This window comes from Hemitrygon akajei, chromosome 5 (genome assembly GCF_048418815.1).
Source record: "Hemitrygon akajei chromosome 5, sHemAka1.3, whole genome shotgun sequence".
Classification (NCBI taxonomy): Eukaryota; Metazoa; Chordata; class Chondrichthyes; order Myliobatiformes; family Dasyatidae; genus Hemitrygon; species Hemitrygon akajei.
The window spans coordinates 46,488,337-46,501,447 of NC_133128.1; the positions used below are offsets into that span (position 1 = coordinate 46,488,337).

The 13,111-nt window shown below is 40.5% G+C and overlaps 1 protein-coding gene across 2 annotated transcripts in view; it reads right to left on the reverse strand.

Annotated features, from left to right (window-relative positions):
- The window catches only part of LOC140727734 (immunoglobulin superfamily member 3-like), a 193,558-nt gene that overhangs the window by 40,260 nt on the left and 140,187 nt on the right, over positions 1 to 13,111 (reverse strand). For both annotated transcript variants that reach the window (XM_073045438.1, XM_073045439.1), the window contains exons 4-6: positions 12,660 to 13,049; positions 9,650 to 10,051; positions 3,672 to 4,073 (exon numbers count right to left, since the gene is read on the reverse strand). In XM_073045438.1, the coding sequence (XP_072901539.1) occupies positions 3,672 to 4,073; positions 9,650 to 10,051; positions 12,660 to 13,049 (1,194 nt within the window). The remainder of the gene's footprint in view (positions 1 to 3,671; positions 4,074 to 9,649; positions 10,052 to 12,659; positions 13,050 to 13,111) is intronic.

Consider the following 13,111-nt stretch of genomic DNA (forward strand, 5'->3'; position numbering starts at 1 on the left):
ACAGGGACATCTCTTTCTCCCTTATTAGGGAGGGAGGGAGAGAGAGAGGGGGAGAGAGGGGGAGAGAGGGGGAGAGAGGGGGAGAGAGGGGGAGAGAGGGGGAGAGAGAGAGAGAGAGAGAGAGAGAGAGAGAGAGAGAGAGAGAGAGCGCTTGTGGTATGTCAAATTAATGGTGAACGAGTAGTCTTTGGGGTAACTGCAAGTCTGTGTCTTTGTTGATGCTTTGCTCACGCTTGAGTGCTTGGTGGGGGCGCCAATGTTTATTTTTTGCTGGTGTGGTGGGGGGGGGAGCTCTGTTTTCTTGGACGGTTGCAAAGAAAAAGCATTTCAGGATGTAGATTGTATACATTTCTCTGACATTAAATGCACCTTTGAATCCAGATTTGAAGGGAAGACTTTGCTGTAATGCTGCCAAGAGGTCCCAGCAGTTCCTGGGAACTGGCTCATGCCCCATGAATGGAGAAGCAGTTATTTGGGTCAAGAATCTAAAAATCCCATTGTGTAATCAACCTGATTCAACCTCACAAGGCTGCCAAAGATTTTTAGGAATACATAGACCTATGAAGATAGTATTTTCCAGAAAGCCTCCAGCAAGGTGTAGTTCTCAGAATTACAAGGTATTTCTGGAGTTTTCAAGGCAGGTGCGCAGTAAGGAAGTGTGAGATGGGCACAAACCCCTCTTCCTATCTAATATGCAGATTACGACTGGGTCCTGTTCCTAGTTTTAGACATTGACAGGGCGTGAGGATGAATTTGAGAGAACAAAAACCAGCTTTCAGGATTCTTACAACTTTGTCATTACCTAAAGAGAAGCATTCACTTGCACAGACCTGGGCGCAGAGTATTACTTCTTCAGGGCTAACAGGAGAAAAGTAGGAGAGTAGGATTATTTAGAGTGGTTCTTTCAAAAGCCCAGATTAGGCATGACGAACTAAGCAGTACCCTCAATTTTTAGGATTCCATGGCAATCAAACCCTAATTGGGAAAACGGAGGGATCTTGGAATACAGATCCGTAATTCCTTAACAGAGGTGTCCTGGGTAGATGGTGCTGTAAAGAAAGCTCTTGGCACATTGGCCTTCATAAGTTAGTGTGCTGAGTGCAGGAGTTTGGATGTCATTTGGAAATTGTATAAGCTATTGGTGAGGCCTAATTTGGAGTATTGTGTGCAGTTTTGTTCACCTGTCTACAGGAAAGATGTAAATAAGATTGAAAGAGTACAGAGAAAATTTAAAAGGATGTTACCTGGACTTGAGGACCTGAGTTATAGGGAAAGGCTGAATAGCTTAGGACTTTATTCCCTAGAACATAAAAATTGAGGGGTGATTTGTAGGAGTTATACAAAATTATGAGGAATATAGATTGGGTAACTGTAAGCAGGCTTTTTCCACTGAAGTTGGGTGACACTAGAACTAGGGATCATGGGTTAAGGATGAAAGGTGAAAAATTTAAGGGGAACTTCTTCACTCAGAGGGTGGTGAGCGTGTGGAACGAATTGCCAGCACAAGTGGTGGATGCAGGCTCAATTTTGATATTTAAGAGAAATTTGTATAGGTACATGGATGGGAGGGGTATGGAGGGCTATGATCCGGGTGCATGTTGATAGAACTAGGCAGACTAATGGTTCAGCATAAATCTGATGGGCCAAAGGGTCTGTTTCTGTGCTGTTGTGTTCTATGACTCTATTGTTAAGTATCAGCGAGGGACATTAGGAGAGTCAGTACAAACCAGAGGACACAAATCTAAAAGGAACACAGGAACTGGGAGATCGAAGGTCATGTATGCATTATTACACAAAGTACAGTATGTGGCGGGGCAAATTGACAAAGTGTTTCAGAGGCAGTTTGTATTCTGAGCTTTACAGAGAGGCATGGAGTGCGAGAGCCAGGAAGACATGATGAACCTTCATAAAACACCGATTCACCTCAATTAGAGCACATATCCAGGTCTGTGTGGGAAAGGTATTTTGAAGGAGAAAGGAGCTAGTAGTTAATTCTGGGGATAACTTTAGATGAGAGAAAAGCTGTTAAATGAGAGAAGCTGAGGTGGTTAGTTTTCAAACAGAGAAATGGATCTGATAAAGATATTTGAAATTATGAAAGATCTAGACAAACAAAAGGAGATAAATTGTTTCTGTTAGCAGCAGATGTTCCTGTTGTGCAAGGAAATAATGTCCAGTGAGGCATTATGAATGGCTCAAAGTTGAACCTTCACTGCTTCTGACACACAGAGACTATAGTTACTGCTGAGATGCAACCTCAAGAATATTACTGGTCACAAGCAACAGTCAATTCTTCACACAATAATCTGAATAAAGTTAACTCTCATCTCAAGGATCATTGACATTTCAGATGAGATGATGGAGATAGAAAGAAGGAGAAAGAGATATAATGTTTAAACTATGGATTGAGGAACAGGGAGATCAACCATGACTGATAGCATTGAAATTCATAATGTCCAACAGTGCTGATAAGAAACTTCACCAATGTAGCATGAAGATGGAGGCTCCAGGGCATTTAGCTGATGTAACAAAATGATCTGTGAACTGAATCATGATAACACGATAATGTTATCACGGTACCATGATAACGGAATGATGTTTTGAGGCAAACTGTACTTTATGTCTAAAAGTAAACACAAGTTTACAAAACGCCAGCAAGCACAGTGTGGGGGCTCAGTAGTTTTCCCAATGAGTCATACCAAGTTAGTTGATCAGAAGCAGTGTTGAGGTGAGAATTCTGCCTGATATTGCTGGCTTGGTTAGTCTCGACTTCTAATTCAGAAAGCTGTGGAGTCAAGGCTGATATTGCGGTGCTGTAGTGAGGGAGTCAAGGTCGTTGTTTTTTTGGTTAGACATGCCTACTATTTCACGTGGATATTACAGATCCCAAAGTACGATCAAGGAAGAGTAGGCCAATTATTTCCAGTGCACTGGCCAGTGTTATCTGTCAATCACTGAAATAAACCAAACTAACATAGCCACTTTGCAAGTTTGCTGGTTGAAAATTGACTACCATGGTTTCAACCTTAAAAATGATGAGTTCAAAAGTGCATCATCATCCAGATTCTACTGGAAATCAAAGTTCAAAGTAAATATATTATCAAAGTACATACATGTCGGCATATACAGTACGACCTCGATACATTTTCTTGCAGTCTTTCACAGAAAAACAATGAACTACAATAGAATCAATTAAAAAAAAACTAAGGCCGACAAACAACCAATGTGCACCTGTTATGTTTGGGAAAATATGATCATGCAACACTTCATTGTGTCCCTGGGCAAGATACCCAGAGCCTGTGAACTATCTCAGTAAGTAGTTGCTAATTCTCAGAGAGAGAAGGGTGTTAAAATGACAATAAAACCTAAAACGTCTTTTGTTAAATATGATGCATTCAGTGAAAACATGGATGTGAAATGTAATCGGAGCACAATGCAGAGCTCTGTGGTATTAAAAGCTTATAATTATTAGCAGAAAATATACGGTCTAAAGGATTAGTCACATTAGACAATGAAAATATTCTTAGCTGCAGAATGTTAGTAAGATGAGAGACAGATTGTTTAGAAAGTTGAATAGCCCATATAGCACAACAAATAGACAGGGTGCCTGAAAGACGAGACTATGCTTACTAAGTAGTTCTGTAAATGAATAAAGCAGCCAAGGCACTTACCTGGAGGTTTAACCTTCACCTCCAGAATATTTGAAGATTTACTGATTTTCATCATCCATTGGTCCATTTGATTTTGATGCCACAGTTCTGCAATGCATTCGTATTTTCCTGCTTCCAAGTTACTGGCTTTAGAGACAGCCAGGCGGATGTTGTTGGATGATGTCTTTATTATCGTTGTTTTGCTTTTAAAATGCGTTGCCTTCTCTCCCCACGTGATAGAAGTGTCACGGCCAAATGTGACGATGTCATAGCTGTTAGAAGACTCATTAGGCTGGAATTTCCACTTTACAGATACCAACACTTGAGGTGGATAGTTAGGCTTGATGAAACACTGGAGTTCAAACGTGTTGTTGTAGATCACTAAAGGTGTTCGCGTTATTGCAGTAACACTGAAACCAGTTTCTGTAATCAAAAAACGTGATTGTGTCAACCTCCATAGTATTACAATCAAAATAGACTGTGGTAAGAAATTCAAAGGTGGGCGTAAGAATACTGTCCAAGATTACCCTCACTTCCACAGCCTTGCGTCAGGTGAAGTTAATGTGAATGTGACTAGAACTGAGGGAAAACACGGCTGCGAGTATTTAGTGCTGGGAATCAAAGGATCAGTTCTCTCCTTTCAAACCACAAAAGGTTAACAGATCTTTTGCCTGTTCTCTCTAAAATCCCTCATCTACATCTTCCTCAAAGCACCCATACATACGTTCTCTTGGCTGTGTAGTCATTCTTCATACTTACACTTAGTTAGAATATTTGACCATGGCTAGTCCTCAGATAGGCCTGGGTACGTATTAAATCAAGTGTTAAACAGACTTTTCCTTCTTCAGTGATATTACTTGGGGCCACCAGAAATTATATTTACCTGATTTCCTTATTCTCACTACTATCCTTCCCACACATTCCCACCTGTTATATATATTTGATACTTCAGTAATATTGTACAGATATTGTTTGTTTTAAATAATTAATTACTGGTTATATGTAAAAGTACGTGAATGGCATACGTCATTACACCACCACATCTGTTGTACATGCCTCACTAAAGTAAAGAAACTACGTACATAAGTTTATCACCGGTCACCCGTGTTTTTCTTTCAAGTAGTTTTCTGTTTTGCAGTTACAAAACTTAACAGTGCCAACAAAGAAGTTTTAAATGAACCCAAAATGACTACTTACCTGTTGAAGCGTAGCGAGACATTTGAGTTTAAAAAATGAGCAGTGAGACATTCTAGTTTCCAAAAACACAGCAAGTGCATCTTTGGGAAGGGACATAGATGGACAAGTTAAAAAAAGGTAGAAATGGACATAATTCATGGATTCAGTAACAAAGAGTACGGGGTGCTAATGACCATAAATTTTAAAAAAACAGAAATTACTAGCTACATTGGAAAGAAAGACACGTTCGATTGCACAAATGATAACTGGATATAGTATACTGAGTGAATTGAGTTGTATTTTGAAGCAAATGAAGTAGCCAATGAAAAGGAAGTCCCAATTTTGCCGAGTGCATTAGGTGGAAAAGCATACGGTTTGCTCAGAAGTTTGTCTCTTCCAGTCAAACCGGATGAACTGAGCTTTGCTGATTTCAAGAAAGTAATGCAGGAACATTTAGAACCCAAACCATCGTTGATTGCAGAACACTTTAGGTTTCACAAGCAGAATCAAAAGGAGGGGGAGTCCATTTCAGCTTACATGGCTGTCAGTTCAGTGATGGCCGTAATGATGCATTGACAAATCATTTAGTTTGTGGAATCTTGCAAGAAAGCATAAAAAATGGCTCCTAACCGAAGCACAACTCATTCAGAAGAGAGGTTGAAATTGCTATATCTATGGAAACAGCAAACAGAGATGCAATTGAATTGCAGTCAGAAATGAAAGTGAGTGAGAACAAAATTGCAACATCTAAACAGAAACCTAACCACAAAGTACACTGCAGATGCTGTGGTCAAATCAACATGTACAGACAAGCTGGATGAACTCAGCAGATCGGGTAGCATCCATTGACTGCTCATTTCAACGGATGCTGCCCGACCTGCTGAGTAAACAAAAACCTGCCTGGCCCAACAAATCGTATTGCCTTTGTGGCAGGGGCTCACATACACCAGACCAATGCAGGTTTAAGGGCAAAACTTGCAGAAAATGCAACAATGTCGGATCATACAAAGAGCATGCCCAGCAGACAAAAGTAAATGGACTGCACAGGGAAGAAAAAAAGATGAAAAAAAGATTTTAAAAAGTCATCGCGATTTCAAAAAGAGCTATTGATGAAATTGATGCTATTGATGAAAAATCTGATAATGATGTGTGTGACACAGGACCGGATAGCCTTGAGATTTACGATATGAACACTAACAATAGACAAGCAATACGGCTTACACCAGAAGTGAATGGCAAATTAATTAAAATAGAATTAGACACTGGCACAGATGTTTCGGTCATTCCATAAGATGAGTTTGAGTGGGATGTCTGAACTAAATCCTGCAGATATCCAACTAAGAAATTATTTGGAGAAAAGAGTATGACATTCACAACAATGAAATATAACAACAAGCCACATTGGGCTTGAATATGGTAAAAACATGAGGGTCAGCACTGTAGGGTCGTGACTGGCAGAGAGAACTATTACTTGATTGGAGATCCATCCATCATTTGCAAGCCACATTCCCCGCAACAGAGTCAACTGAAAGTGAATTAAGTACTGGATGATGCCACAGCAGTGTTCAAGGACGGCACTGGAAAACTCAAACATCAAGGGTAAAATAGAGTATTTTAGAGGGTATCTTTGAAAATCTTCCTGGAGGAAAATGCTTGAATGAAGTGGACCTAGCTGAGATGGAGGAACAGTCCAAAGTGTTTCTCATCATGAACACTCACAGCGGACTTTATCACTATATTAGGCTTATTTTTGGAGTAGCATCTGCACCTGCACTCTGGCAGAAAGCTATGGACCAGGTGCTACAAGGTTGCCCAGGCACTCAGTGTTACCTGGATGACATCATTGTTACCAGTGAGGATGACAAGGAACATCTCCAATATTTCAAGACAGTGTTACAAGGATTAGAAAATTATGCACAGAGCCCAGGCCAGCAAGTCTTTAAACCAAGCGTCACACAGTTGACACACTAGAATGCACAAGTATGCTGAGAAAAATGTAAGCAGTGGTGGTTGCTCCAATGCTACAAGACATGTTGGAGTTGCAATGGACAAAGCAGTGTGAGATGTCCTTTCAAAAAGGTACAGGAAATAGTGACGTCAGACATTATGATCCACATTGTCCAGTGAAGCTTGCCTGTGATGCCTCATCCTATGCAGTCATGCCACATGTTATGAGTAGTAGAAATGAACACCCTATAGCCTTTGTATCACGCTCTCTTAGTGCAGCAGAGGAAAATTTCACACAGACTGATAGAATGCCCTTGAGTCTGGAAAAGACATTTCAACCAGTATCTGTACGGGAGAGGGTTTACCTTCTTCACTGATCATCAACCACTGGTGTCCATTTTCAATCCACAGAAGGGTGTTCCACTAACAGCAGCAGCATGAATGCAGAGATGGGCTCTGTTTCTTGGAGGACACAATTACAAGATCAAATTCAAGAGGATGACTAATCATGGAAATGCTGATGGATTGTCCCATTTACCCTTGGGAAAGGAAATACCTGAAACTTTACAAAAGAGGGCACTCCTCTAGATGTATTCTCCCTAACACAAATCAATAAGTGTACCTATGGGAGAGGTGATCCAAAAGGAAATTCAACATCACCCAAAATGACCTGAATATTTCCCCCACTTTTAATAGTGCCCAGACGAACTTGCCCTTGGCAGAGATTTCCTTATGTAGGGATTGGGAGTTGTTGTACCATACAAGCTAAGAGCTAAAGTGTTAGAGAAGTTACATGCTGGTCATCTAGGCATAGTTAAAATGAAAGCATTGGTTCAAAGCTTTGTCTGGTGGCCTGGGTTAGATCAGCAGATCGAGCAGCTTGCCAAGCACTGTTTGGGATGCCAACATTTCCAGAAGATGCCAAGAACAGTGACTCTTCATCTCTGGGAATGGCCTGCATTGCCCTGGCAGAGGACTCATGTAGATCTTGCCGGACCGTCATGAGCGCGAATTTTTTTGTCATAGTGGATCCAGGTAGAAAGAGGCCAGAGGTTTTCACAATGGTCTCCACTGCAGCCTCACACAATGATGATGTGTTGAGAAGTCTCTTCTCAAGGACTGGTGTTTCAGAACACTTAACCAGTGATAGTGGACCACAGTCTGTTGTGAAACAGTTTCAGTCATTCCTGAAAATGAATGGAATAAGACAAATTACATCTGCATCATACCACCCAGCTACAAATGGCTTGGCGGAAAGGTATGTTCAGAGTCTGAAGAACACACAGCGGGCAATGTCAGCAGAACACACTACACTGACACTGAATCAGAAGACTGCTAATTTCCTCCTTGTGTATTACAATGCAGAACACCCCACAGCCCACAATTCACCAGTCATACTGTTCCTGAGTTGTCCCTTGCGCCCATGTTTGGATTTCCTCAAACACAATCTCAGGAGGAGGATGCAGGACAAACAGCTGAGACTAACTGAAAGCTCCTCAAACAAGGAGGTTTGACGTTTCACTCCTGGACAAGCAGTCATGGCAATGGACTACAGAAGTGATCAAAAATGGGTATTGGGAAAGGTTATGGACAGAACTGGACCATTCTCCTACACAGCCCAGATTGCGTCTGATATCATCTGGAGACGGCACGGCACATCAATCAATCAGTTGAGGAGAGCAGAATCCACTGTTAGAGAAGAAAGATGCCTAGAGCTGTCAGAACCACTTGCTGCAGTCCCAGAGTCAACTCCTACCACCAGTAGGGAGCAGACCCCAGAACCTGAGGTTGTTTCACAGTCACAAGTCTCACCTGCCAAGCACAGTCATCCCCATCCTTGTCAGGAAAGATATCCCACAAGAGTAAGAAATCCTTTAAGCCTGAATGGGATAATTTAAAATTTACTGTACTGTGTATGGCTACATAGTAGTTGTACTAATACCGCCGTTATATATTTAAGTTTAGATGCATTCTGTGCTGAGTTGGAGTTTATAGCTAAGTGCTGTGCAATACTTCAGTAATATTTGAGTAATATTGTAAAATATGTTGTTTGATTAGACATTGATTGTTGTTACATAAAACATTACGGGTTACATCTAAAAGTACTTGAATAACTCACGTCATTATGCCACCACCTCTTATGTGCTCATCTCACCAGTTTAGTAAACTGAAACTAAAGACATGTTATTCCTGGCTCTGTGTTTTTCTTTCAATTACTTTTATGTTTTGGAGTTACAAAACACAACACCACCCACTGCCTGGAACCTCAGGGAAAATTCACAGTTGGTTATGAAACAAGTGACAATGAGTTCGGCAAAATAATCACCAGGAGTTCCTTATACCAACTTCTGTGAATCACTGTCGGCCAATACTTCCTGCTAGGTTTTTATGTGACAAAAAGGTATGTATATTGGTGATAAACTATGTATTAATTCTTGAACACACACAAAATGCTGGTGGAACACAGCAGGCCAGGCAGCATCTATAAGGAGAAGCACTGTCGACGTTTCAGGCCGAGACCATTCGTCGTTAATTATTGAAAAAGTTTGCCACTGCGTGCTTGTCATCATCGTACTGTAGCCAGCGCTGTAAAACTTCATTTGTTTTGATTAAATTTCGGATTAATCAAAGTCACTTCCATCTTTTTTTAAGTTCTATCATATTATTGTTTCCTCTTCTAAAGGGAGCTTACCTGCTTAACTATCAGTTAACCTGTTCTCATCGCTTAATGCCAAAATAGTCTGCTCCCAAGTCAACACATTGATCTAGAAAATCTAGGTATAATCAAAAACAGTTTAACTTCTGTACAATCAGACACTAACTAGAGGAAAGGACAGAAAGCTTTCAGTTCTTGGGGTTTTGGCGCAGGCACTTACCAAGGGGAGTAACCGCTGCTACAGTGCGAGCAGATTGTTTTCCAATTCGCTGCCAGTCTCCAACCATATTTGTGGTCCACTCAGCCACTGTACAAACGTATGCTCCATCATCTGATACTGCTGCATTGTGGAGTTGGAGCGTAAAGGAACCTGGCTGCTGTTTGAGCAACCTGAGGCCTCCGCTAGCGCTACGCCTCTGATAGAACGTATTCGTAACTTGGGTCCCATCCTGGTCCAGGCTGATGATGTCCCTGGCCTGTCCCCGTTTACTTATTAACTGCCAGGTGACAGAGAGTCGACTGTGGTTTCTGATTAGTGAATGGACGTTGCAGAAAAACTGAAGCATCTCACCCTCCAAAACCTTGGTGGTGTTACTGGTAACGGCAACATTCAAACTACTTTCTGTAGAAGATAAAATGCCATTAGTACAATTGGTAGTATTAAGGAATAATAACTAAGAATGTACAAGGTTAAGAAATGGAACAGGAACAAGAGCGGGCCAACAAGCACTATGAACCTTCTCTGACATTTATTACGATCATGGCTGGCCTGTTACCTCAGCATCACTCTCTAGCCTTATCCCCAGGTCTCCTTAAAATTCAAAAATTTATCAATCCGCTTTGTGATGAGCACAATGGTTGATTCTCCATGGCCCTTCAGGATAATGAATTCCAACAGATTACCAACCATGGAGTGAAGAACAATTTCCTCATCTCACTGGCAATACACCAATTGTGAAACTATGGCCAACAGTCCTAGATTCTTCCCTGCATCAAGTCTGTCAAATCCTTCAAGAATTGTGTGTTTCAATGACAGCCCTCTCATTCTACTAAACTTCAGAAAACACGGACTATTCAGTCTTTCCTCACAAACCCTACCTCCCTCCCCCATACTTGAAATTAGTCTATTGAATCTTTGTTGCATTCCCTCCATGCCACGCTCATCTTTCCTGAGGTAAGGAGGCAGAAACAGAACACTATACTCCTGGTCCAGTCTCACCAGAGGCCTTGTACAATTGCAGAATTGCAGTTTGACTTCCCTACCCCAGTAATCAAATCCTCTTTTAATAAAGGCTTTGGAAGATGATAACCATAGCATTCATTACTCAAAAGCAACCTTTTTCAAAACACTGTGATTTCAAACTGACTGAAGCAGCAAAAATAATGTTTATATTTTTAGAATTATAGCCAGCTTGATTACTATTCTACTGTTGATCAATATAATAGAAAAATTACTGAATCTGATTTGAGCAGAAGCTGCCCACTGTACATCTGGTGATGTTACCTCCTTAGAGCCTTGGTAATAATGACAGGATTTGTTTTAAGTAAACTGCTTTGAGAATGCTAACTCATTTTTTAAAAAAATATCCATTTTGATTGTTGTATAATCTTACTGTAGATTAATCTTGCTTTAAATTTTTAGGCTGAGCTACAGAGTTTCCACTTTTCTTTGCTTGCAGACATGACATCATGGGTTGGCTACGTTATTTTCAATGCTCATTGAAAATGATAAAAAAAATTGTACTGTTTGCCTTCTGGTCATGCCATCCTGAATTACTTCCTATAAAAAGATTTAACTTCAGATTATAGGAAGTGCAGAGTTACCAACAGAAACTGACTTTTGCATTGACCATGAATAAAAAACATTGGAAAGAATACATTAATGTTACAGATGAGCGAATAGCTTTTCGTGTTCCCACAGGGACATTTCACTTTCAATTCCCTCTTTTAAGCAGAAAGAGGACATAGGATAGAAACTTGCTACGAGCAATGTTAATCTGGCATGTTCATTCCAAATTCTACTTTAACAGAGAGATTAACTTGCAAAAAAAGATAAGTGTTGTAATTATCATACAAAGGGGAAAACAAGAGTAAATACAACCATAATCCAGCTGCCTCCACACTGTTCACAGTGTAATTTTAATTTTAACTGCACTGAAAAATTGGAAACTGAATTGCAAATGAGTAGCCCCTGAATTGAGGCAATTAAAACTGCAGTTGGAGGAAAACTGTGGAGGCTTCCACGCACTGTGCTCTGCCATTAGTCCAGACACTGATGTCATGCTGTCCTCTTCATCACGTCATACAACGCTATGGAAAACAATAGCTTGAAGCATTCTCATCCCAACAAGCAACCATTCATCATTCTATTCATTTCTTTACTGAGGATTCATATACTTTCAAGTTTGAAATCTGGTGTTAAGCCATGCTGTTGTGCTGCTTTAGTAAAAACCAAGTTATGATCAATTCTGGAGAAAAATAAACAAAGGGAAGTTTGTTCACCGGTAGCATTGGCTAGTGATTACCAGTCAACCAATGTGGTCAGGTTTTATTCGTGCCTGCATGAGTAATACTTCTGACAATAGCATTTGTCAGCCAGATGCAAAGCTGCTGCAGACAGAGTCAACACTCAGTCGTCAAAAACACGTCATTCAAAATCAAAAGGGCTTGCAGCAAATGTACTTTGGAGTAGGACTGCACTACAATAGCAAAACTAAAAATATAAACAGTCCCAAAAATACTTCTTACTTCCGTTACATCTTTATATCTTAGAAGAAGAAACTGGGTCCAACGATGCCCTTTGCTATGTTATTAAAATATGGGTAGGGTCAAGAAACCGGTTTCTCGTAAAAGGGTATCAGAGATAAGAAAAGCTTATGTAACCATGAGTGAGATTTTTGTTTTTCTTGGACAGATAGAGTTTTGTCACTTAGCAACACTATCTTCACACTGCTGGGAGCAAACTTGACAATATGAGAACTGTAAATTAACTCTTTGCTTAGACTAGTTGAATTTAAAGTATGAGATAACAGTAACTGCAGAGAAAGACGGCTTCTGATAAACTGCACTTCGACTGGAGGCAACGCTGTATCAAATCAGCTTCTTCATCTGGGCCGAAAAGGGATACAAAATAAACCTGGAGTCCTTCAGCAGTTATTCCTGGCGACCAAAATATTACATGTTGATAATACTGCAAGTGAGAATTAGAATTTTTTTTGACAGTTACTTACTGACGGGCTGAACAATGATCAAACTTTTACTGGATCTGTTTGTGTCTCTGGCAATGAAGTCTCCTGTCACTGTTTTCTCTTGCTCAGTGGCCCGGCAAAGGTATTTGCCGCTATCTTCCAGCTGAATATGGTAGATTTTCAGCAGATATGTTGTATCGGTTTCCTTCGCAAACTTTATATATCCCATACGCTCTTTGACTGTGTAGTCAGCATGGATTGTTGGTACAGCATTGCGGCCAATGTTGGCAATTTGTGTACCATTATAAATCCACAGTACAGAGAAATATCGGTCCTGTATATTTTGGGCTTGAATGACACATCTTAATTCCATGCTGTCTCCAGCTGTGAAGACTTTCCTATCGTTCTCCAAATGAACACTGAAGCTCTTATCTGTAACAGAGCATAGATAATGTTACTGCTTGGGAATACTGTGCTAAGAAATCACAACTAAA